The sequence below is a fragment of the Polypterus senegalus genome, chromosome 9 (assembly GCF_016835505.1).
Source record: "Polypterus senegalus isolate Bchr_013 chromosome 9, ASM1683550v1, whole genome shotgun sequence".
Lineage (NCBI taxonomy): Eukaryota > Metazoa > Chordata > Cladistia > Polypteriformes > Polypteridae > Polypterus > Polypterus senegalus.
This window is the reverse complement of record NC_053162.1, coordinates 17,657,997-17,681,448: the sequence shown is the minus strand read 5'-3', so window position 1 is coordinate 17,681,448 and position 23,452 is coordinate 17,657,997. Positions and strand designations below refer to the sequence as shown.

The 23,452-nt window shown below is 39.7% G+C and overlaps 1 protein-coding gene across 1 annotated transcript in view; it reads right to left on the bottom strand.

Annotated features, from left to right (window-relative positions):
• The window catches only part of pappaa (pregnancy-associated plasma protein A, pappalysin 1a), a 722,863-nt gene that overhangs the window by 414,065 nt on the left and 285,346 nt on the right, over nucleotides 1-23,452 (bottom strand). Inside the window, exon 7 of the mRNA XM_039762740.1 lies at nucleotides 8,965-9,463. Within this exon, the coding sequence (XP_039618674.1) occupies nucleotides 8,965-9,463 (499 nt within the window). The remainder of the gene's footprint in view (nucleotides 1-8,964; nucleotides 9,464-23,452) is intronic.

Here is a 23,452-nt window from a genome sequence, read left to right as displayed (position 1 = left end):
TGCAGCAATCTACACACCATACCCTAAACTCCCACTTCTTTAAGTCTGATGGCTAAACTCTCATGTGGCACCTTATCAAATGCTGTCTGAATGTCAAGATAAATAATATCATATGCTCAGCCTTGATCATATCCTTTTGTTGCTTCCTCATAGAATTCCAGCATGTTAATGAAACATGACCTCCCTCTTGTGAACTCATGCTGACAGTTCAGTAAAACACATGTTCTTCCCATGTGCTCCTCAATCTTTTCCTTATTAATACCTTATATTAATTTACCTGTGATGTATGTTAAGCTTACTGGCCTATAGTTACTTGAATGTGCCTGATCAGATCTTTTTATATAGCAGGATAATATTTGTCATTTTCCGGTCCTTCTGAATTTCCCCAGTGCACAGTGACTTTCTAAAACTATGCATTATGGATTTATATGTGTACTCAGTAACCTCCTTAAGAACCTGAGGATAAATACTATCTGGTCCTGGAGATTTTTTTGATTTCAGCCTATTTAATCTGAACAACACATCTCCCTCCATAATTTCCAAATCACTCAGTACCTCACAGTAGTCCTTGTTACTGCCGGGAGGTTATCTACTTTCTCAATGTGATCATCTCTGAAAAAGGGGTGTTTTGAGCATCTGCTTTTTTTGAATCCCCCTTTTCTATTCCCGAAGCACTTCACCTCCTTCTTGACTGTTCTTTTGCTACTAATATATTGAAAGAACCTCTTTGTGTCATCTTTCTCCTTATCTGCTATACTCCTCTCAAACTGCCTTTTCACTTCCCTAATAACCCTCTTAACGGTGCTCTCATGCACTCCTTTGCACTACGATTCACACAGGAGTCTTTAGCCTTATATATGCCTTATACAGCTGGGTTTTTTTTTCAATTGCAGCTTCTTTTTCAATTCTTTTCAACTAATTCCAAATTTTGGTTTGTAGCTGTCCTGCATTATATATAAAACATTTTACACTTGTTCCACTGCTCTTCGACTGTCTCTGTATTTAAAAGCTTATCCCAGTCTCCATAGTATTTATGACCAGTCCAGCTATTCTGCACCCCATAGCAATAAGCACCCCATCTCTGTTCAGCTCAACTCATGATCGGTAAAACACTCACCAAGTCAGTGCGCATCCCTAGTGTGTTGTCCTTCTTTATCCATCTTGCAAACTGTTATTCATTTTTGCAGATTCATTCTGTATAGCATCTTCAAGATCAGACCTTATCTTTATCTTTAATAATAACCTTATCTTTTTATTTAATAACTAGCAGTCCCCCACGGCTTTGCCTGTGTAGTAGGGAAAGAGGACAAACTTTAAAAATCAATAAACAAACAGGTATTTCTAGCTAAGTGGAGACAATGTGATAAGAGGTAGAGTGATTTGAACGGAGACTGGCACGTGAGTGAGGCTCCCCACTCTTGACGTCACAATTCCCCCTCATCTCGACCTGCAGCGTGTGTCTCAGAGTTGCTCAAATAAATCACTCCTGCAAGCGAACTCTGATACTTATTGTGATGACAGATGTTCGAACAAATTACAGAAAAAAAACCCGATATAAATCCGTTAAGTAGTTCTCTCGTGAAAAGCAGACAGACATACAGATAGACAGACATTGAATTTAATATACAGAGCTATTCAAACTGAAAGAACAGATTTCAAAAATGTATTTCAAACAAACTGTATAATGCAAAAACACATTCCACACATTACCGGATAGAGTTCAAAGTCTAAAAGCCCACCTAAAAGTGCAAAATGCCACCGAGCGCTGACTTCATTTTCATGCAAGATGGTGACCCGCCTCATTTCCACTTGGAGGCCCAGCATTACCTGAATGACACCATTCCAGGATGGTGGATTGGAAGAGGTGGACAACAAGATCTTACTCATCATCTATGGCCTCCCTGGTTTCCAGAACTTACCCCCTACAATTTTTAAGTGTTTGTTCCACCTATGCCCGCTAATCTTCAAGATTTGCGACATCGAATTGAAAAAGCTGTGAATTCAGTAACTAGGGACCAGTTGACTCAGGTGTGGCAAGAAATGGTCTATCGTTTTGATGTTTTTTTTGTGCTACACATGGTGCTCATGTTGAGTGCATGCAACCTCAATGACCATAGGACATTGAGAGAAATTTCCTCTATCCAGTGATGTGCGGAATGTGTTTCTGTCTTAGGCAGTTTGTCTGAAATACATTTTTGAAATCTGCTCTTTCGTTTTGAATAGCCCTGAATATATACAGTAGATATAGTTTATCTCAGCTAATGTGACAGAGTATACAATCCAACTTCTGGTCCAGGCATTTGTCTTCTTACGTTTGGAGAACTGCAACTCTCCACTGGATGTGCTACCAAGCTACTGCAGATGATTCAAAATGCAGCGACACATCCTGTATGTGTTCAACCAGCCAAACAAGGGTGCGTGTCACTCCTCTTTTCAGGTTGCTATACTAGCGCCCTGTAGCAGCATGCATTAAGTTCAGATCCTAGATGGTTGCCTACAGAGTTGTCAGTGGGTCAGGGCCTATGCATTTGGAGGCACTTGTGAGGTCCTGTTCTACTTGTACCAATCCTAGATTGGTGTCTGGTGATGCCATCTCTGCATGGTATCGAATCTCAGTCCACACTCGATGGAATGAGCTGCCCAGCTCTAATAAGAACTGCTGGCTCCCTCAATGTGCTTAAGAAACGTTTGAAGACACTCTTGTTCTGTGAATATTTGTCTAATCGATAATGGCTTTGATAGTTACTTGCGACTATGGAAAGATTAACTTGTTTTGTACTCTGTTTTGTTTGAAGTTCTTCACCTGTGAACATCGATTTTGTAAATCTATTCTGTAACACTTATTCCTAAACAGTCAAATGTTTACTCAACTATGTTGACCTCTTTTGTAAGTCGTCTGCTAAGCAAATAAATGAAACTGTAAATGTAGAATGTTTTATGGGATACATTCAACCCATGAATGAGCAAGACAGAGAGAGAGAGAGAGTAGGTTCATTCACAGGAGCATCGTGACCCAATGTCTGGACAGATGCCTGCTGCCTTTGCCAAGGTGGAAAATCGAAGCAGAAGTCACCCATCCATTAACATTGTGGTGATCGCAGTTATTCAAATGTCAACTTGACATTCCAAAGTAGGAGGAATAAAGTGGTATTTTTTTTTGCGCCCTACTATCATTAATCATTCTAAGTTTTATTGGAAAGAGATGGGAAGAGAGGAAATAATTCAGTTTTAAAAGCAGCTCTTTGATTTGTTTAATTAATTCACCATAGTGTCTAGACGGCTGATTAAGTGATGCAGAAGAGCATCAATAGCATTCGATTAAAACATAATGGCACGGTGTTCAGGAGGACCATTACTTTATAAAAATCTTAAGGTCAAGATACCTTACATTAAAGGGCAAGTTAAAAAAAAGATGAATATTTTCAAATAAATCATTATCTAGAGAAATTGGATGAGCACGATAAATATTTTTAACTCTTATAGAGTGGTTTCAGGTAGGAACCAGCATTAGAGGTAACGGAAGTCAAATCTTGACAAGGATGTGGTCTTAAAAGTCTTCATAAGTGTATGTTTACATCGTCTACAGTGGATTCATACTGTATTCAGACCCCTTCACATTTTGTTATGTTGCAGCCTTGTGCTAAAATTATTTAACGTCGTTTTTCCCTCATCAAGTAACAATCAATTTCAATTTCAATTCTTTATTGTCATGTGTACAAGTACCATGTACAATGAAATGCTTGCTTGCATGTGCCCTTGCAGACAGTGAACATAGACAAAAACAAAAAAAAAACCCACACACAATAAAAAAATGAATATAATAAGTAAATAATTAAAACCAGAATCCTACGAATAAATAGAGACAGTGGCAGAAGTATATGTGCAGGTAGCAGTGGAGGTGACACAAGGTTACTGATTGTTCATGAGTCTAATTGCAGTTGGGTAAAAACTGTTCCTGAACCTGGAAGTGCTCGTCTGAATGGACTTTAGTTGCTTTGCCGATGGGAGGAGGGTGAAAAGTGACAGTGCAGGGTGGCTGGGGTCCCGCCAGATACGGTTCACTTTCCTGAGACAGCTTGTAGTGTGGATGTCACGGATCGCAGGGAGCTACAATCAGTACCCCAGAATGATGAAGCAAAATCAGGACTTAAATTGTTTGCACTGAAATATCCCACTGATACAAGAATTCAGACCCTTTCCTCAGTACTTAGTTGAAGCCCCAGAGTTAGCAATTCCTGCTCGAAGTCTTCTTCAGTTTGACACAACAAGCTCTGCATAGCTAGATTTGGGGATTTTCTGACCTTCTGCTCTGCAGATCCCCTCAGTCTGGATGGAGACAAATTAGTAGATATTTATTATCAGGACTCTCCAGAGATGTTCGATTTGGTTCAAGTCTGAGTTCTGGCTGGGACACTTAAATACCTTCCCAGGAGTTGTCCCTAAGTCACTCCTGTGTTGTCTGTGCTTTGAGCTTAGAGTCATTGCCCTGTTGGAAGGTGAACCTTTGGGGCCAGTCTAAGATCTTTATATTTTGTTCCATTCAGTTTTCCATCAACCTTGTCTCTTCTCACAGTTCCTGCTTTTGAAAGGCAACACCACAGCATGATGCCACCACCAATATGCTTCACCTTTGGTAACGGTAATGAGCAGGTGATGAGCGATCCTGGTCTCCTCCAAACTTGATGCTTTTCTTGGTTTTATCAGACCAGAGAATCTTGTTTCTCACAAACTCTAAGTCCTTTAGGTGCCTTGTCACAAAAAATGTTTGATGGAATACACTTACAGTACACATGTCTGAAGGTTCTGCATATGGCTGCTACAGCTTTGTGATATCACGCTGGCCACGCAAAGCATCATGGAAAAAAATGTTTGTCTGACTCCGCATCATGGCTAATTTCCAGAAAAATAATTCATGAACAACATCACTACTGAACATAGCATATTCACTGCGAAAAGTTCTTTAGTAACTTTTCACCAATCAAAACCTTTGCCAACATATAAGAATTGATCCAGTTTTTTCAAAAGAGAAGACAAAAGAATGTGTCACTCAGATGCACGCTTTGCTTCTTCTCCGACACATTGTGTGGGTTATTTGATGTATATATATATATATTTATATATATATATATATATATATATATATATATATATATATATATATATATCCTCTCTAATAAAAACCCCTGTGTGCGTCCAGGTGTCCGTGTGTGTGTGTCTTTTGGTGAAGTGCGCATGCGCGGGGCTGCACCGTGCCCTGCCCATTTGCACGACAGTGAATGGCGTAGCCTTGGCCGCGCATCATACGCAAATAAAGGTGGAACCTGGGCACACAGTGAATGGCGTATCCTCGGCCGCACATAATAAGCAACACAGTTATTGGCGTAGCCTCGGCCGCGCATGATAAGCAACACAGTGAATGGCGTAGCCTCGGCCGCGCATGATAAGCAAATAAAGGTGGAAACCACGCACGTTAAATCCGTTGCTAGGGAGACGCCACACATAGTGCCCCGTGCATTTGCTGGGGAGAATGCTGATTGGGTACTCATGGCCACGCATATTAAATCCATTGCTGGAGAGACGCCACACATAGTGCCCCGCGCATTTTTACTAACTAACTATCTAAAAATAACATACCACCCAAAAAGAAGGACACGTCAAGTGGGACAAAAGACCCAGACACTCAAACCCTTTTTAAGCAACATCTCCTGGAAGAGCTCAACAAGTAAACATCAACAAAAGAAAGGCTGAAAGACAAAGAAAAATACGAGCACATAGATAGATTAAAAACAAAGAAAATGAGCGTCATAAATACGCTACAAGAGAAAGACTCAGAAGAGCAAATAGATCTATAGAAGAACAGGAAAATGAGCGTAAAAAAAAAATTATCAACTGAGCAAGATATGTAGAGCTATCCTATTGAGTTTCTTAATCAGCTAATTCCAACAGGAATGCCGAGGCATAAACTGAACCTTAAAAAGGGAGCAATAATTATGCTCCTTAGGAATATAAACACTAAAAGAGTGTTTAGAAACCTCATCATTGCTCAAGTAATAACAGGTTCAGCTGATGGGGACATCGTCTTTATTCCCCGTATTGATTTGGCTCCATCCTCTACTAATTTACCCTTTACCTTAGGGAGGCAACAATTTCCAGTTACATTTGCCTTTGCCATAACAATTAATAAAGCTCAGGGGCACCTTAGAAAAAGTTGCCATTTACTTGCCACAACCAGTATTCAGCCACAGTCAGTTATATGTGGCATTATCAAGAGTTAGAAGTTTTTCAGATGTTGTTGTCAAGGTTGTAAATGGTCCTGAACAAGGCAAACTGTTGCCAAACTCAGACAGAGTATTTACAAAGAATGTTGTCTATAATGACATTTAATAGAAAAATTTCATGAGGTAAAAAAATGTAAACTTTTTCCTAAATATCTTCTTCAGATATTGTGTATTATATATTGTTACAAGGTTTTACACTAAGGCAATATTATATATATATATATATAGTCACACACATGTGCATGGGAGGCAGTCTAAGGGTTTAGCTTGGGTTGATGACTCTAATGCCTGTTCTTCTTCTTTCGCAGGCCTTCAGAAGGGAAGACTGCTTAAAGATCCACCTATTTCAGTACCAGACCATGTCCCTCTGCTGACCTCACTTCCCTTCCTATCCCGTCTCTTCCTGCCAAGAAAATATAAAAGACCAGTCTGACGTGACTCAGTTGTTTATGACTACTCTGCACATTGCTGGTGGTGCTTCTAATATACGGTGTGGACTCCTCTAATCTTCATAATTGTTTTCTCTATTTTGTTCACAACATATATATATATATATATATATATATATATATATATATATATATATATATATATATATATATACTATATATATATATATATATATATATATATATATATATATATAACTTATTTATATTTTTAAGATAAATTAAATGAAAGAATAAATGCAGTATTATATCAATAGATCCATTGTAATATCGACAGCCTGCATTTTTCTATAACAATGGTGGCAACACCGTTAGTGTTAGGATCTATCTTTGTATCGTGCATTTGCTTTGCTGAATATTCCCTAGTGATCATGCAACTCTCACATTTATTTAGTGTTTTATATTACCAAAGATAAACAGGTTAGGTGGATTGACGATACTCTGTTTGTCTTAGTGTGTGGTTGGAGTGTGTGAGTGTTCACCCTGTGATGGACTGGTGCCCTGTCCAGGGTTTGTTCCAGCCTTGCACACGTATGCTAGCTAGGATAGGCTCCAGCATCCCCCATGACCCTGATCTGGATTATGTGGGATGGAAAATGACTGTTATGTAATGTCATTGCTACATTAGTTGATTTGGTCCTGCTGAACTTTATTGTTCTACTTTATAATGTATTGCATTATATATTTGATTTTTCTGTATCAGTGTTTTTAGCAAAAACATACATTTCATGGCACTATGAGTAATAATTATGATGAATTTAAATGAATAGAATACTTTCTCTTACAAGCAATCCACAGCTCCAAAAGATCTCGGAACTGTTGTAAAAGGTGAACACAAGGATGGACATAACATGAACTTCATTAAACCCGACTTAATGAGGCAGCTGATTTGGTTTAAGAGGATGCCAACCCTAACCCCTAACCCTTTCGCAAGGCTTCTATCCCCTACCCTAAGACTAACCCTAAAACTATCCAAACTGTTTCCAGGGCAAGATTCAACCTGTGAACGTTGCAATCACTCACTGAGCCACATGTTCTAGGCATGCACTAAATTAACATCGTTTTGAACAAAACTCTTTGAATACCATCACAATCCCTCCTAACCTAGTAACAGCTGTGTTTGGTGAACTCACAAATGGGCTTAAAGTGGAGAAGGACAAATAAATATTTCTGAAATCAGTTCACTATGGAACTCCCAGTTCACTATGGACAGTTCTTCCCTAGAAATAAGAGTTTCTGCCCAATGAATGAAAGTCCATGACAAACTGCAGGGTGTTTATAACTACCGTATATATTCGCAGATAAGTTTTCCCGTGGATAAGTCGGGACTTGATTTTACTGTATACTTTCTGGTATTTTATAATGTCGATCATATAAGTCGAATGCGGAAAACTCACGCTATTGATCCAAGAGATTATGATATGCTAACGCTCACCATGGAGCACATGCCCTTATTTTTCTATGTGGGTGCAGCAATGTGTTGTATCAGCATGTGCTCCTAACCTCTTTCTCTCTCTATTGTGCCTACGTGACCACACAAACTATTCCCGAGCTATTCCAAAGCGACGTTTGCACTGCTTAGTGGTTGTTACCCTCATACACCTTTATCGTAAGAGCATCCCTTATCTATGACAGAGCGTTTGATCACAAGAAAATATGAAGCTGGTATTAAATTAAACGTTGTCATTGAATTGGCGAAAGTAATTGGTAACTGCGCTGCTGCAGTAAAATTTGATGCGCCTGAGAAACTGGTGCGAGATTGGAGGAAGCAAGAAGATGCTAAACAAATAAATAAATTTAAGTGTTGTATTTTTGAACGGGTATTTAAGTCAGGGTCTGATTTTATAACCGATTTTTTGGGTTTCAAGACCCGACTGATAAGCGAGTATATACGGTACTTATTTGAAGGTTTGCTGTGGAAGGCAAGACCAAACTATGTAAAGATTAAACAAAATAAGGAATTGTCTCCTGACTCAGTGCCTTTTAATTGTTACTTTTGTCCCAAATGCACAATTCTTCATACCTGGGATTTTCTTATTGGCACAGCTGTAGCTGTAAAGATGTCAACTGTGGCACAACCAGTCATGGAAAATTAAACTTGAAATGATTATCTCAGGTGTTAAGCCCCAAAACCTTTACTGACTCTGGCCATGCACATGTAGTCACAACACATCAGACTTTTGTCAAGTGCAGATTAAAAACATCTTTTCTTTGAGACATCAAGATAAGTGACTCACCTATCGATGTATCGTCGGCTGAGATCTGAGATGGTAACAGTCGGCCCACTTGAAAATGGTGGATTACGCACCACAGTGTACTGGATTGGCCTGCACTGAGAACAGAGGGGGGTGTTGGGTAGTGACGTAAGGAGGGCAGCATCGATTTCCAACCCTTCGTCCATCGTAAAAACTTTAATGCCGTAAACCTTCTCAGAGACCAAGAGCTTCACTGTCAGAGGGACCTCACAGAAGATGTTCTGGGGGCCAAGGGACACATTGTTGCCACTCACAGTCAAAACTTCAATGTTATGAATTGTTCCCATTGCGCCCATCTCTAGAGAAAAATAGGTCACCCACAGGGTCAAGGAATCTGGGACTAAAGGGTAGCGGAACTCCAGCTCCAGCATGCAGCCTTGGGGCTCAGGGCAGGCAGGGGCCACGGTCTGCTGATCCACACCAGCGTCTGGGCTCCATGTCCGAACGCTGGTCTCACAGACTTGCTCCACATCAGGGGGGCCTGAGGAGTAGAAAACAAACAACAAAACATTGTCACCAATACTTGACCTGGAACAGCAAAACAAACTGGTCTGCCCGGACATCCAGAAAACATCTCTCAGCGATCATTTAATAAAGACAGGGTCCGCTACACATAAGTTATAGCTTTACTTTTAATGGTGTGTGGTCAACAACTTAATGTCGGCAGACATGTGAAAAGATAAATGGTCACTGGCAGTGAAGTGCGCTATTGTGTCTTTGTGTTGCTGTGTCCCATCTTGGGATTTTTATTATGAAGGTTCATGTTACAATTTAAGGCTCACAGTTTGCTATTCAAATGTTTGTCATTTACTTTAGGCATGCGTAAATAAAAATGTATTGTCACATAATTTGAAATATTTATCAACGGGACTTTAAAACATTCTGATGTCCCCAAACAATCAGAAGTGACTTAGATGTTTCAATAAATATTTACTTTCAATGTAAAAACACGTTAGATCAATTCATTTTCTTTAACAAATTTTTCATGATCAGGGTCACAGCAAGCCAGGTTTATATCAATAAACATGCATGAAATAAAGGAAGAATTGGTAGAACACACACCCTTACACACCACCCAACACACACACACATCTAAATTCACTCACACTAGCCACACCCACAACTTCAAGGTTTGAAGTCCAAAGCCATATAATCCCCATTAATAAAAGGATCAGTGTCTTTGAGTCTGTGTATATGTGTGTCTGATCAGTTGCCGTGTCCCTGTCATTCCAACAGATGGCGCATCACATATATATGTTGTAATGAAAATGCATTGCATTTGTCATTCCAGCAGATGCCACATCACAAACATTATCACTGCTCTAACAAATCCCATACCAAGTGGCATGTAACAGAAGTATATGGATTGCATTTGTCATTCCAACAAATGGCACATTACAAGCATTTGTAGCAGTGCATGTTATTACTAGACTATACACTGGACTTGAGCATTCCTAGTTTTCATCCTTCTTCTCTGTATGTTTAGCATGCGTTTGCTCAGAGGTTGATGTGCTTGTTGCTTCCTGAGTATCTCTTCTTTTCTCCACCCTAGTGACCTGCTTCTTCTCTTCTTCAGTCTGCATCTTTTCACATTAAAACTGATTAAGTCAGTCTTTTTGTTGCAATTACTTAGTAATTAGTAACTTAGTAACTTTGTATCTTACACCGCACTTCCACCCTGTTGGCCGCTGTCGAGAGTTGATTATACAATAAAATAAAAATAAAAAAGGAAAAACCTTAGAGGTCAATCATCACCTTGAAAGCAGACAGTAGAGGTCACGTATTATATGGGAAAGGTGCTATATAAATAAAATGTATTATTATTATTATTATTTGTGTACCAAATTTCAGGTCAATACATCAAACGGTTTGCAAGCTATAGGTGATTTAAAAATCCTGGACAGAAAAACGAACAGCCACGGTAGCGTATCATATAAGAAGAAATGCTTTGGGCGCCTTCTCTGTTAGAATAACAAAAGCAATGCATTTTATTATTACTTACATCATAAAATACATACCACTGCAAACATTAATCCTGAGGTCTATGTTGAATATTTAGACTTCAAACCATTAAAATAGCTGTGTTCCTACTTATTCTTAAAAATCTACTCTTTCTGTCTTACAGATATGAGTAACTCCTCAGTACATCAGCGTACACAGCTATTTCTCTGTGTGCACTGTGCAGTGATGCCATTGTGAAGTTAGCCATCAAAGTCAACAAGATTTAACACCAGCAGCCATGAAATTTGATACTCTCTCCAGCTAGAAGTTGTGATGAGACATGTAGTGTGATGCAGGCTTAAGTAACTTGTCGAGGAACAAGAATATGCTCACTGATGATTTTCTCATTCATCATATAACAAGCACAATATGGCATCACTGGGGTTGGTGTCACCCAGTCTGGTAACCAAGGCCAGAATAAGAACACCAGGCCCCAGGGTGACTTGATGAATAGAGCAATGCATGGACATCTAGCCATTTAATGGAGCACAGTAATGGAAGATGGATATTTGTTCATTTTACAGATCAGGGTTTTGTTTCCTGGGGTGTCCCCCTTTGCTGATTTCAGTCTGTGAACGTTTATGTCCATTTGTACATTCAAGAAATGAGTCAAAATTATATATGATTAAATCTATCTATTTATCTATTATGTAGTGCCTTTCATATCTATCTATACAGGTATATCTATCTATCTATCTATCTATCTATCTATCTATCTATCTATCTATCTATCTATCTATCTAGTGCCTTTCATATCTATCTATTATGTAGTGCCTTTCATATCTATCTATGTCTATTATATATTGTCTTTCATATCTATCTATCTATCTATCTATCTATCTATCTATCTATCTATCTATCTATCTATCTAGTGCCTTTCATATCTATCTATCTATCTATCTATCTATCTATCTATCTATCTATCTATCTATCTATCTATCTATCTATCTATCTATCTGTTCAAGAGTTTTCATCAAATAGCAACGTTTAACTTGCTGTAAATTCATAATCTCTCTCAAATGAAAAAGGAAATTATCTTAGTGTTGGCCGTGGCTCAAGTTATTTTTACTGAAGCTGTCAGGAGGTCATAAAGGAGGGGATGGGGGGCTGTTCTTGGGAGGTGTGCAGTGGAGTGGAGGAGGGGTACGGGTGGTCTGTATTTGCTAACAGGAAAACTGAGGGGCCCAGAAAGAAGGCAGTCCTTTCCAAGTGTAATGTATGTCAAGGGAAATTGCTTCAATTGCTCTTTCTGACGCTTTAATAGATCTCAGTCCTGTCCCACATGATAAGCACATTTTTCATGTATGGGGAATCCCTTAGTGCATTGATTGCCCTTGCTGCACATCTAAAGACCTGATTCATGAGTATCAAACCCAAATGTAGCAGTAAATAGTTTAAGGTTCTCAGGAGGATTCATGTCAGGAGGTCAATTAGGCGCCAACCAAAAGAGTGACATCCGATTAGCATCTGTAGATTTGCTCACTTTTGAAGTGACATACTTTGCATTTATCACATAGCCAATGCAGCCAAAAACTGGTTAACACTGTGTTCCTAAGCATTTCTTTTGTACAAATCCAAACTGGCAACCACAGACACATTTACTAACCTCATTTCTGGGACGTTTACAAAAATTCAGTTTGTTTAATCAATTGAATGCCGAGTTAAGTTCCCAGCTTCCATTATCTCAGCAAATTTATTGCCATTCATGTGTGGCCTTGTTAAAGGTAACAATGTGAAAAACGGATATCACTTCTTCTTTTCCCCTGTCTTTATTTTTTTCTCTCAAATGTTTATTTATATTTCTCGTTGGACTGCGACAGAGCCAAGGAGTACTTAATTCTGTCTTTTTACGACGGCCCAAAAATAAATACTCCTTGAGACTGTTACAGAGAAAACCTGGATTTCACATTCTTGTTCATGCTTAAATGTCCAGTACGCTACAACTGTGCTAAATGACTCAAAATGAACAATGGCCACGTGACATTACACATTTTTGACATTTATAAGACTTAAAATTCATCCACCATGGTGCAGAAGGGAAAGACAAAATAAAAAAAGAGAAATTGTTGTTTATATTTTTTAAAAAGTGAACAGAATCGTCACTATAGATTTCTTTGTAATAAGGAGTCTGACTCTTCTGCATATACTGCACAGCATAATAATAAGAGTCATTCACACTGTATGGAATTAAAAAGTGTTTGAATTCTCACTCTTGATACCATTTTTGAAATGAAAGTAGTAGCACTTATTATTTGAACACACTTTGAATGCCCCATTTTTTGTGCTTTTCACAGCCCCTTAGAAATCAAGAATATGTTCTAAACCGCTTATCCAGGGCCGGATCACAGGCCAGCCAGTCTATCCCAGAAATTATCAGGCGCAAGGCAGGAGTAACACCTGGACATATTATCTCACGGCAGAAATTCAATTTGGAGTAAGTAGGAGAAATATTGAAGAAATAGAAAGAGAAAAGTGTACAGAGTATGCTTATGTTCATTTAATCTTCTTCTACTTTTGGTTGCTCCCGTTAGGGGTTGCCACAGCTGATCATCTTCTTCCATATCTTTCTGTCCTCTGCATCTTGTTTTGTTACACTCATCACCTGCAAGTCCTCTCTCACCACAGCCATAAACCTTCGTTTAGGCCTTCCTCTTTTCCTCTTCCCTGGCAGCTCTATCCTTCTCCCAAAAAATCCAGCATCTCTCCTCTACACATGTCCAAACCAATGCAATCTCGCCTCTCAGACTTTATCTCCCAACTGTCCAACCTGAGCTGACCCTCTAATGTCCTGCAAATCTTAGCATCTTTAACTCTGCCACCTCCAGCTCTGTTTCCTGCTTTCTGGTCAGTGCCACCGTCTCCAGCCCATATAACATAGCTGGTCTCACTACCGTCCCGTAGACTTTCCCTTTCACTCTTGCTGATACCCGTCTGTCACAAATCACTCCTGACACTCTTCTCCATCCATTCCACCCTGCCTGCACTCTCTTCTTCACCTCTCTTCCACAATCCCCATTACTCTGTACTGTTGATCCCAAGTATTTAAACTCATCCATCTTCACCAACTCTACTCCCTGCATCCTCACCATTCCACTGACCTTCCTCTCATTTAGAAACATGTAATTCTGTCTTGTTCCTACTGACCTTCATTACTTTCTTCTGTAGAGCATATCTCCACCTCTCCAGGGTCTCCTCAACCTGCTCCCTACTATCGTTACAGATCACAATATCATCAGCAAACATTATAGTCTATGGGGATTCCTGTCTAATCTTGTCTGTCAACCTGTCCATCATCATTGCAAATAAGAAAGGGTTCAGAGCCGATCCCTGATGTTATCCCACCTCCAACTTGAATGCATCCGTCACTCCTACCCCAGACCTCACCACTGTCACTCTTCCCTCGTACATATCCTGTACAACTCTTACGTACTTCTCTGCCACTCCTGACTTCTTCATACAATACCACAGCTCCTCTCGAGGCACCCTGTCATATGCTTTCTCCAGGTCCACAAAGACACAATGCAACTCCATCTGGCCTTCTCTAAACTTCTCCATCGAAATCTTCAGAGCAAACATTGCATCTGTGGTGCAAAATAAGTCAAAGAATCATTAAGAGTTCAAACTTTTATTCAAATCTTTGATTCATCAGTAGCCACCTTGTTTTGATATAACAGCCAAACTGTGGTAACCCTTTTGATTCAGAATGCCAGTCATCAATTCTGCCTCCACCAGAAGAACCCCAGACCATCACACTTCCTCCTCCATGTCTGACAGTGGGTGTCACATGCTGAGGTAACATCCTGTCACCAACTCGACGGTATACAAATACCCAACGTGATGGACCGAGTATTTCAAATTTGGATTCAACAATCCTTGAGGCTTTCTTCCAGTTTGCAGTAGTCCACAGCTGGTATTTCAAGGCCCTATTTTGTCCTTTAAGGAATGGCTTTCTCACTGCCACTCCCCCTGTCAAACCTGCAGCACAAAGTCTCCTCTTCACAGTAGAAACTGACACTTGCTTGTCTCGACCTGCACTATTAAGCTGTGAGGTGCCTGTGATCAGGCAAGCTGGTGATCCTCAGAAACTTGTCTTCTGACTGGCTGGTGACTTTGGCTCTGCCAGATCTCGTCCTATCAGAGTTTCTTCCAATCTCCAATTGTCTTTGGATTGTGTAGGACACCACTGGACTCACTTTGGGTTTTTTTTACAATTTCTCTAAACAAAAGGCTTAAACGTCTAAGGGTAATAATGCTCTGTCCTCATTTCATTTGTTAATCTTACCATTATCACTGGAATTTACAGCTTTCTGGGGTGTAGCGTGTGTCTGTTCCTACTCTGCTTTAAGACATACAGAGGATTTTAAAGTAATCAACAGAAGTTGGAACACCTGTGCAAATTGTTTGCTTCAACTTGCATGGATTAATTTACTTTATTTGTTGTAGACCATCTGTAGGTTGTAACCTATTAGTTGTTCCCTGAAGAAGGCCCATTTGTAATACTCTGAAATTTCCCTCTGTTTTCGGTTTTTGCTGACCTAAACTTTAAATTTAAACCTCTGGCAGTTTACTGCTAACTTTTTCACCATGATTAAATTTGAAGAAAAATTGGAAAAACTGAGGTGTACTAAAACTTTTGATCAGTCGTGTACAAATACATGTGAACAATTAGTCATCGAAATGTAATAAAGCTATGATGCCTGGGGGGAATGGTGTAAAGTTCCCCTCAACATTTGAGTGACATCTTAACAATAAATTATTCCCAGTATACTAATGGCCTGCCATATCATACAGGATGTGTTACCACTTATAACAGAATTCATAGCTATTGATGAGTGAAATGATTCAAGGGAATTGACTTTGGAGCAAAGATATTCACTGCATTTATTGGTGTGTTTATATGGAAATCTTACCCAGAGATGCTTAGGTGTGCACCGCTTGTGATGTCATTTTAAGTGATGGTATTGTCAGAGTTAAATTCACAGAGCCGTTTCAGGATGGGGAGAATTCCATTATTGGCACGCATATGGAGTCACTGCGGTACCATGAAGGAGATGACTGAACTAAAATACACAGTTAATTACAGGAGTATGTGATTAGTGGGTATTTCTCATGTCCTTGTAAGTTACTAATAAATGGACCCTCAGAGTCAGAACGTCTGCTGCTGTAGCTTGCTCTGATTTCTTATCAATACTTAACCCTGTACATGGAGTATCAGCATGACTGAGTCACAGATCAAAAGGCTTCAATTAAAATGCTTTCTAAGAGTGTTAAGGGTCAAAGCTTACAGTAAAAGGGATATAATACTAAATCTATAATCAATTATTGAAAATCAGATTTAACAGTAAAAATCAACTCTGGCAGTATAAAGTTCAAACTGTCTATATACACGTCATCTGAGATTGCGATTCTATGGGCTATTGTGAGCAAACTTTTATTTGTTTGAACATACAGCCTTTCGATCTCCACTTTTGTCTTTAACCTTAATGGCGTTAACCGGGCTCAAAATTTTATACAATTACACTTAACCACAAGTCACACTCAAGCTGACAGGTAATGATCGACTTTACCTTTTTAAGCTTGAATAATGCTTCTGCTATCATCTCCTGCCAGAATGGTTTTTACGCCATACTTGTTAAAACGGGTGCAGTCTACTGACCCTTATGCTTTTATCCAAAGCTGCTTCCAAAAGGGTCAACATAATCGAGTAAACATCAGTATGTGGAGACTCGTGTTGGAATCTAGTGTTACAGAACTGATCTTCACAAGTGAAGAGCTCATCATAAAATACCAGCGAGTTACACTTCCTTTGTTACAAGAACCTAACAAAGCCATTATCAGTTAGACAGAAATTCACAGAGCTTCATATGAAAAGAGTCTTTGATTAAGATATGACGCCAGCAGACCTGAGTGTGTGAGAAGGAGCATAGGACCTCACAAGTGTCTCCATATACATAGGCGCTGACCCATTGACTGCTCTGTAGGTAAACATCAAAGATTTGAACCTAATATGTGTTGCTACAGGGTGCCAAATTAATGACCTGCACAGAGGAGTGACAGGTGTTCTGCTGTGCTGACCTAGCCTCTCACATTCATGTTATCTTCTGGCATGTGGGTTTTATTAGAGGTGGCTACCCACAACAAGTTAGGTCAGGTCATGTTGGGGAGCATGCACTGGTACAGCACGTTGCCTCACCCACCATATGACAAAACAGCTTGACCATCTATCAGCTGCAGCCAGGTGTTATGTAGGCACCCACTTGGACAGGTCCAGCCACTTGGGTCCTCAACAATGAGGATTCTGTGAGGCGGATCACCATCGGGGAATCGCTGCACATGGCTGTAGTGCCATAACTAATGCTCCCTCATATTGAAGGTAATGTGCCTCATTTGGAACTCCAGGCACAACTGCTCATTCAACACAAAGTCAAACTAGCGGTACCCAAGGATTCTCTGAAAAGACACAGTACCAGAGGAGTCCAGTCTTCATCTCAGGTCACTGGGTAGTGGCCACGTCTCACATCCATATAGCAAGACAGGAAGCACCAGGACTTTAAAGACTTTTGCATAAATATTTTTACCTCATAACTCCCCATGCTCTCCCAATCTGTCTACTGACTTCATAGAAAGAGTGAGATCGACACTCTCTCCGCAGACAGACACACAGCTGATGGCTAAGAGGTCATTAAAGGCCTGGATCAGGACACTCACAAGCCCAGACACTCAGTCTCTCAAGAGCCACGACCAGAGCCTCCATTGACTCCATGAAGATCATAGCATCATCGGCAATGAATCTTTCTTCACCAACAGATGCCCCACAATTCCAAGTAGAAAAGCAGAATGGACAAATAAATGGATTAAAATAGACTGGAAATGTGTTGAAAAGTCTTCCATTCATTTATCTCTTATTAGACCCATGATATTTTAAAATACACGTCGAGATACCTTGAGATGTTGATTTACAGAACCTTTACTCAGTTAGCCTGGAATCTTGTTGGGTCTGATTATGATAAACTTCACACAAATGGATTTGGGGATTTCATGCCATTCTTCTGTACAGATTGTCTCTTGCTTTGTCATGTTGGATGGAGACCATCAGTGCAGAGCTTTTTTCAGGTCTCCCCAGGGATGTTTAATTTAGTTCAAGTACAGGGTCAAGGACTTTCCCAGAGATGTCCCTAAGCCACTGCTGTGTTGTCCTTTCCCAGTTTTAGATCCAGATTGCTCTGGAGCAGGTTTTCATTACAGATGTTTCTGTGCTTTGCTCCATTCAGCTTTCCCTCAATTCCCAGTGCCTGACGCAACCCCACAGTATGATGCTGCCACCACCACCATCCTTCACAGTTAGAATGGTATTGCACATGTGATGAGTGTTGCCTGGTCTCCTCCAAACATGATGATAATCTTGGTTCTGTCAGGCCAGAGGAACTTCTTTCTTCACAGTCTGAGAGTCAATTAAGTGCCATTTTGCAAACTCCAAGAGGACTTCCATGTGTCTTCTACTGAGAAGAGGTTTCTGTCTTGCCACTTTGTCATAAAGCCAAGATCAGTGGAGCGTTGCAATGATGAGTGCCCTTCTGGAAGTTTCTCCCATCTCTACAAAAGTTCTCTGGAACTCACAAAGACTGACCATCAGGTTGTTGGTCAGCTCTCTTAAAATGTACCTTCTTAGTATTCTTACCATGGTCTCTGTGCTCGTGGGAATCGCAGGATATTTTTGTAGCCTTTCTCAGATCTTTGCCTCAAAACACTCCTGTCTCTAAGCTCTGCAGGTCATTCCTTCAACCTCATGGCTTGGTTTTTGCTCAACTGTGGGACCTTCTATGGACAGGTGTGTGCCTTTCCTAATCAAGTTCAATAAAATAAATTGACCACTGGTGGACTCCAAACAAAGTGAAGAAACATCTTAATGATGGTCTATAGCAGCACTGGTTATAGTCTATTTGGAGCCCTAGGCGAGGATGACGGATATTGCTCCTCATTGTCTACAGTGGCTAGTCAGTATTACTTAGCTTCAATGACTGGTGGTGGGGCGCCCACTTGTTGTTTGGACTGTGCACCCCTTCAATACCACAAATGGTACCCCTTTATGCATACACCACAGAGGAGCGCCTTGGTGTACAGAATGTGTGACCTTAAACTTACATAAATTCTGCCCAGTGGGCAACAGCACCCACTTAGTATCTGAATTAATCTCGTAAATCATTGGTTTCACAAGAAAATGTTGGGTGATGTCTTAACATTGGTAGGCCTCTTTATTCATTCCATAGAGTGCTGTCTGCAGGGCGATTTTTACAATTCTCCAAAACACTTAATACAGAAGCGTATTACTAGATTCAGAGAGTTTACTGCAATATTACCAAATTATTCCAAATTAAGAGTCATAAATAAACTGTACAAATGTATCCTTGTGTATTACCACAGTTATGATTTATGCGTACATTAACTTTTATTTTTTTCAATAACCCAAATCTTAGTATTGCCAACAGCACCACATGTGCATTTCAAGACAATAAAGAGCAAAATGCTTACAAAGCAGTTCTCTGTACCCCCCATGTGTTAAAAAATGTTTACTGACCATTGCTGGAACAGTTATATGTGCTTATAAAATGGCCAATATAGTTTTTAGGTGAAAATAATTGCCCGCTATAACTTTTTAAGATGATATCCGTAAAGGCATAAATCCCTAATTTGCTTGTTAATAATAAGGCTCTCTGCATCTGACCTTGTGATTTAACCAGTTAATAAAAACTAATAAATCAGGGTACAATTTAGATGTGGGTGAACACAGTTTCAAAGAATTAAATTTTCAGTTTTTATTTAAAAAAAAAACTATTGAATTATTCTGTAATATTAGAGAAGGAGAAATACCTTTAAATGTTTCCCTTGTGAATTCACAATGGTGTTCTATTAATAACCAAAGTAAGTCTCTAACACCTCATTCTTCTGGGATGAGACTTGTTGCATGTTTTTTTCTTTAAAGAAATCCCAGAATTGCCCATCTGATGAAAAACCCATTTATCCCCTTTCAGACCTGTATTTCCTGATTTCAAAAAACTAAAACATATACTAGAAAGGACCTAGAAAGGAGCAAGATCTGGGTGGGATGCGTGCACATGTGGAATAATGAATACTTGGGAGAAAAGCAGAGTATCATAGGGCAAAGTAGACAGGTGGACTCCATGGTCTCCCAGTGTATGAACTGTGGAACAAACTGAAAGAAGCAGCTACCTACTGCTCCATCTAGACACACCTCCATAAGAGCAAATTATAAATACCAGCTAGCGTGGCTTAGTGTTTAAGGCCTGGATGATTAGCTCAGCTCATGGCACAGAGCAAGCAAACAATCTTTAATTTATATAAAGCCTTTATATAGTGAAGTCCATCCCAAGGCACCTTACAAGTACAGAGATTTAGTTTGTGTGGGCAGAGGTGCCATATGTTTTGTACAGGATAGATAGATAGATAGATAGATAGATAGATAGATAGATAGATAGATAGTTTCACACATATGCATCATATTGACTCTTCAAATATCATTATAGGTATGTAATACCCTGTTGGGGCGAGAGGGGGCACTGCCTCTAAAAGACTTGTCTCTTTCTTCTTCTTCTTCAGCCCAGAAAAAATGCCCCCTGAGGGTAACTAATCACATCCCTTCTGGTGGGGCTGGTATAAAAGGATATCAACATCACCTCTGAATTCGTATCTCTGAGAAGAACACAGCTCTCCAGACTGTTTACCACCGCTGAAACCATAGAGGCAATTTTTGTTCATTTCAGTGACATTGATTGCCCATTTACTTTTTACACTACAAGAATAACAAGAGGGTGACCCACTAGGCGCCCCAACACTTTGCAAGGGCAAGGAATATTTCTTCCACAATAGATAGATAGATAGATAGATAGATAGATAGATAGATAGATAGATAGATAGATACTTTATTTGTCTACAAGTGAAGATTAAAACTTTACAGAACCTAAAGAAAACATAAATATTACAAGAAACCAGAACCTCCAAACATGCACAAAAACGGCTTGCTTGGGTATTGGAGCGCTGCTGCTGTCTGATAATAGCCTTGTAGGCGGCAGTAAGATGTGGTCAGATCTGTCCAGTTGTGCCATTTCATGGCATTAACATTTGGATTGAGCAGCTCCAGTTTGTTGTGTACTCAGATGGAACACGCGGATAGAAGTTTGTTTGTTCCAAAGTTGCCCTGGTTGAAGTCGCCAGATTCTAGTGTCAGAATGATTCATCATTAGAGTGTTGTTGATAGAGAGTTTTGAAGAATGATACAATGTGTCTCTCTAGAGATAATGAGGACGAACTATTGTAAGTCAACATTTCAATGTCCAGATTACACATTAGTTCTAATTGTAACTGTTTTGTCTTTTTCTTTTAGTATTGCTCATTTGCAGTGATGTCCATTTCACCTCTTGCCTTTCCCATATCACCAGATCATATCAGACGAAACCTATCCAGCACTTAAATAGCTGTGTTCCTACTTAATCATAAAAATCTATTTATTCTGTCTTGCAGGTATGACTAATTCCTCATTACATCAGCGTACACAGCTATTTCTCTGTGTGCACTGTGCAATGATGCCACTGTGAAGTTAGCCATCAAAGTCAACGAGATTTTACAACAGCAGCCATGAAATTTGATACTCTCTCCAGCTAGAAGTTGTGATGAGACATGTAGTGTGATGCAGGGTTAAGTAACTTGTCGAGGAACAAGAACATGCTCACTGATGATTTTCTCATTCATCATATAACAAGTACAATATGGCATCACTGGGGTTGGTGTCACCCAGTCTGGTAACCAAGGCCAGAATAAGAACACCAGGCCCCAGGGTGACTTGATGAATAGAGCAATGCATGGACATCTAGCCATTTAATGCAGCACAGTAATTCCCAGTATTGATGGCGGACGGACACTTGGTAGAGTGTCCCTAGCAATATGACCAAAGAGTTTTGCCCTAACCCTAAGTCTAAGCCTAACCTTAACCTTCAATATTGACTCCACCAGAACTGGTTTTGTCATACCAGTTCTTTTCATCACTTCCTCATTTGTAGTCTTCTTTATCCAGCTAATTTTCAGTATTCTTCTCTAGCATTATGTTGTGGTGTGAAATTTTGCATACAAGTTGATAAATATTTTGTGTGTCTTTATTTGTAACTTAGGCAAAGCAATGTAATATTAGTAATTCATTAGTGAGAACCATTCATGTTTAACCCCTAGGACTAAGTCAGGATAGTGAATTTTATGACAGGGTTGGGGGACGTGCCTCTAACAAGTTTGGCAAGTGATTCTCTGCAGGACTCTCTCAGTCAACCCCCACAGGAAAGCCAGACTGCCTAGCTGGTAAGCTTCACCTTAATAAATGGTTTTGGGGGTGGCAGGTGTGAAGGTATTCTGTGCCCCGTTGGTCTGAAGTATGGCTGTTTGGAGTTGGCTTGCATCATGACGCCCTATTGGCTGTAGGGTGTGGTTAGAGAATCTATAAATTTGCATGCTTTACCCCTCTCTCTCTCTCTCTCTCTCTTACCAACTGATGAAGGAGCATCTCACACACCATGAACTGAAAAGGACAACAAAATGAAGAGCACAGCTCGGCAGCCATCTTGAGACAGGCATGCAGCCTGTTCTGCAAAAAGCTGACCAAAAATGATGCCTTAACTAGAGACATTTTAAGTAACTAACAAGTCTGTGTGTCGCGTGAAACTACACATCAACATTTATCAGGTTGTATGGTTGCCAGTATTCACTTGTACTTTGCATATTGTTATTATTTATGAATATTGTCAATAATACATTATTTAAAGTGTAATTTAACTCTTGCTTGTCTTTTACTACACCTAATTTCCTGAGGTTATAAACGTAGAAGGGAAGGTGGGGAGAACTTATATGGTACAGTACCTTATAAACAGTGGTAAGTATGGGAGATCTGAGGCATTCTAACTAAGGCTACATATTAATAATACAAAAGGGGAAAGTAGAGTAATATATTACTCTACAAGACAAAACACCTCATAATTTAAAAGCTGTTACTCTCTTCCTTAAGTGGTAACATGAGAGGAAAGGTTTCTGCGTCAGACCGTAGTGTGGACCATACCTGTGCATGTAGCTGTTTCTTCTTTGTGTTCAGAGGGTGGTTGTTTTCCCTATGTCTCCAGATACTCTGCTTAGCTTTGACTATTCCTGCCCTGACAATCTCGTCATTTTTACTTTTTTATTTATCCAAACTCCAAGGTATTGAAGGTTAGTTACTTGTTCAATTCTTCAGACAATTTACAATTTGAGATTCAAACCTGAAACTCAGGAGCTCTGAGGTAGCATTCCACCACACCACCATGACATCCCACCACCACCTGACATCTCCTTATTTTAACAAAACCTCTCACAAACAACCTTTCATAAATGACCGGTTAAAAAAAAAAAAAAACAACACTTCAGCCTTTACACACCAAAC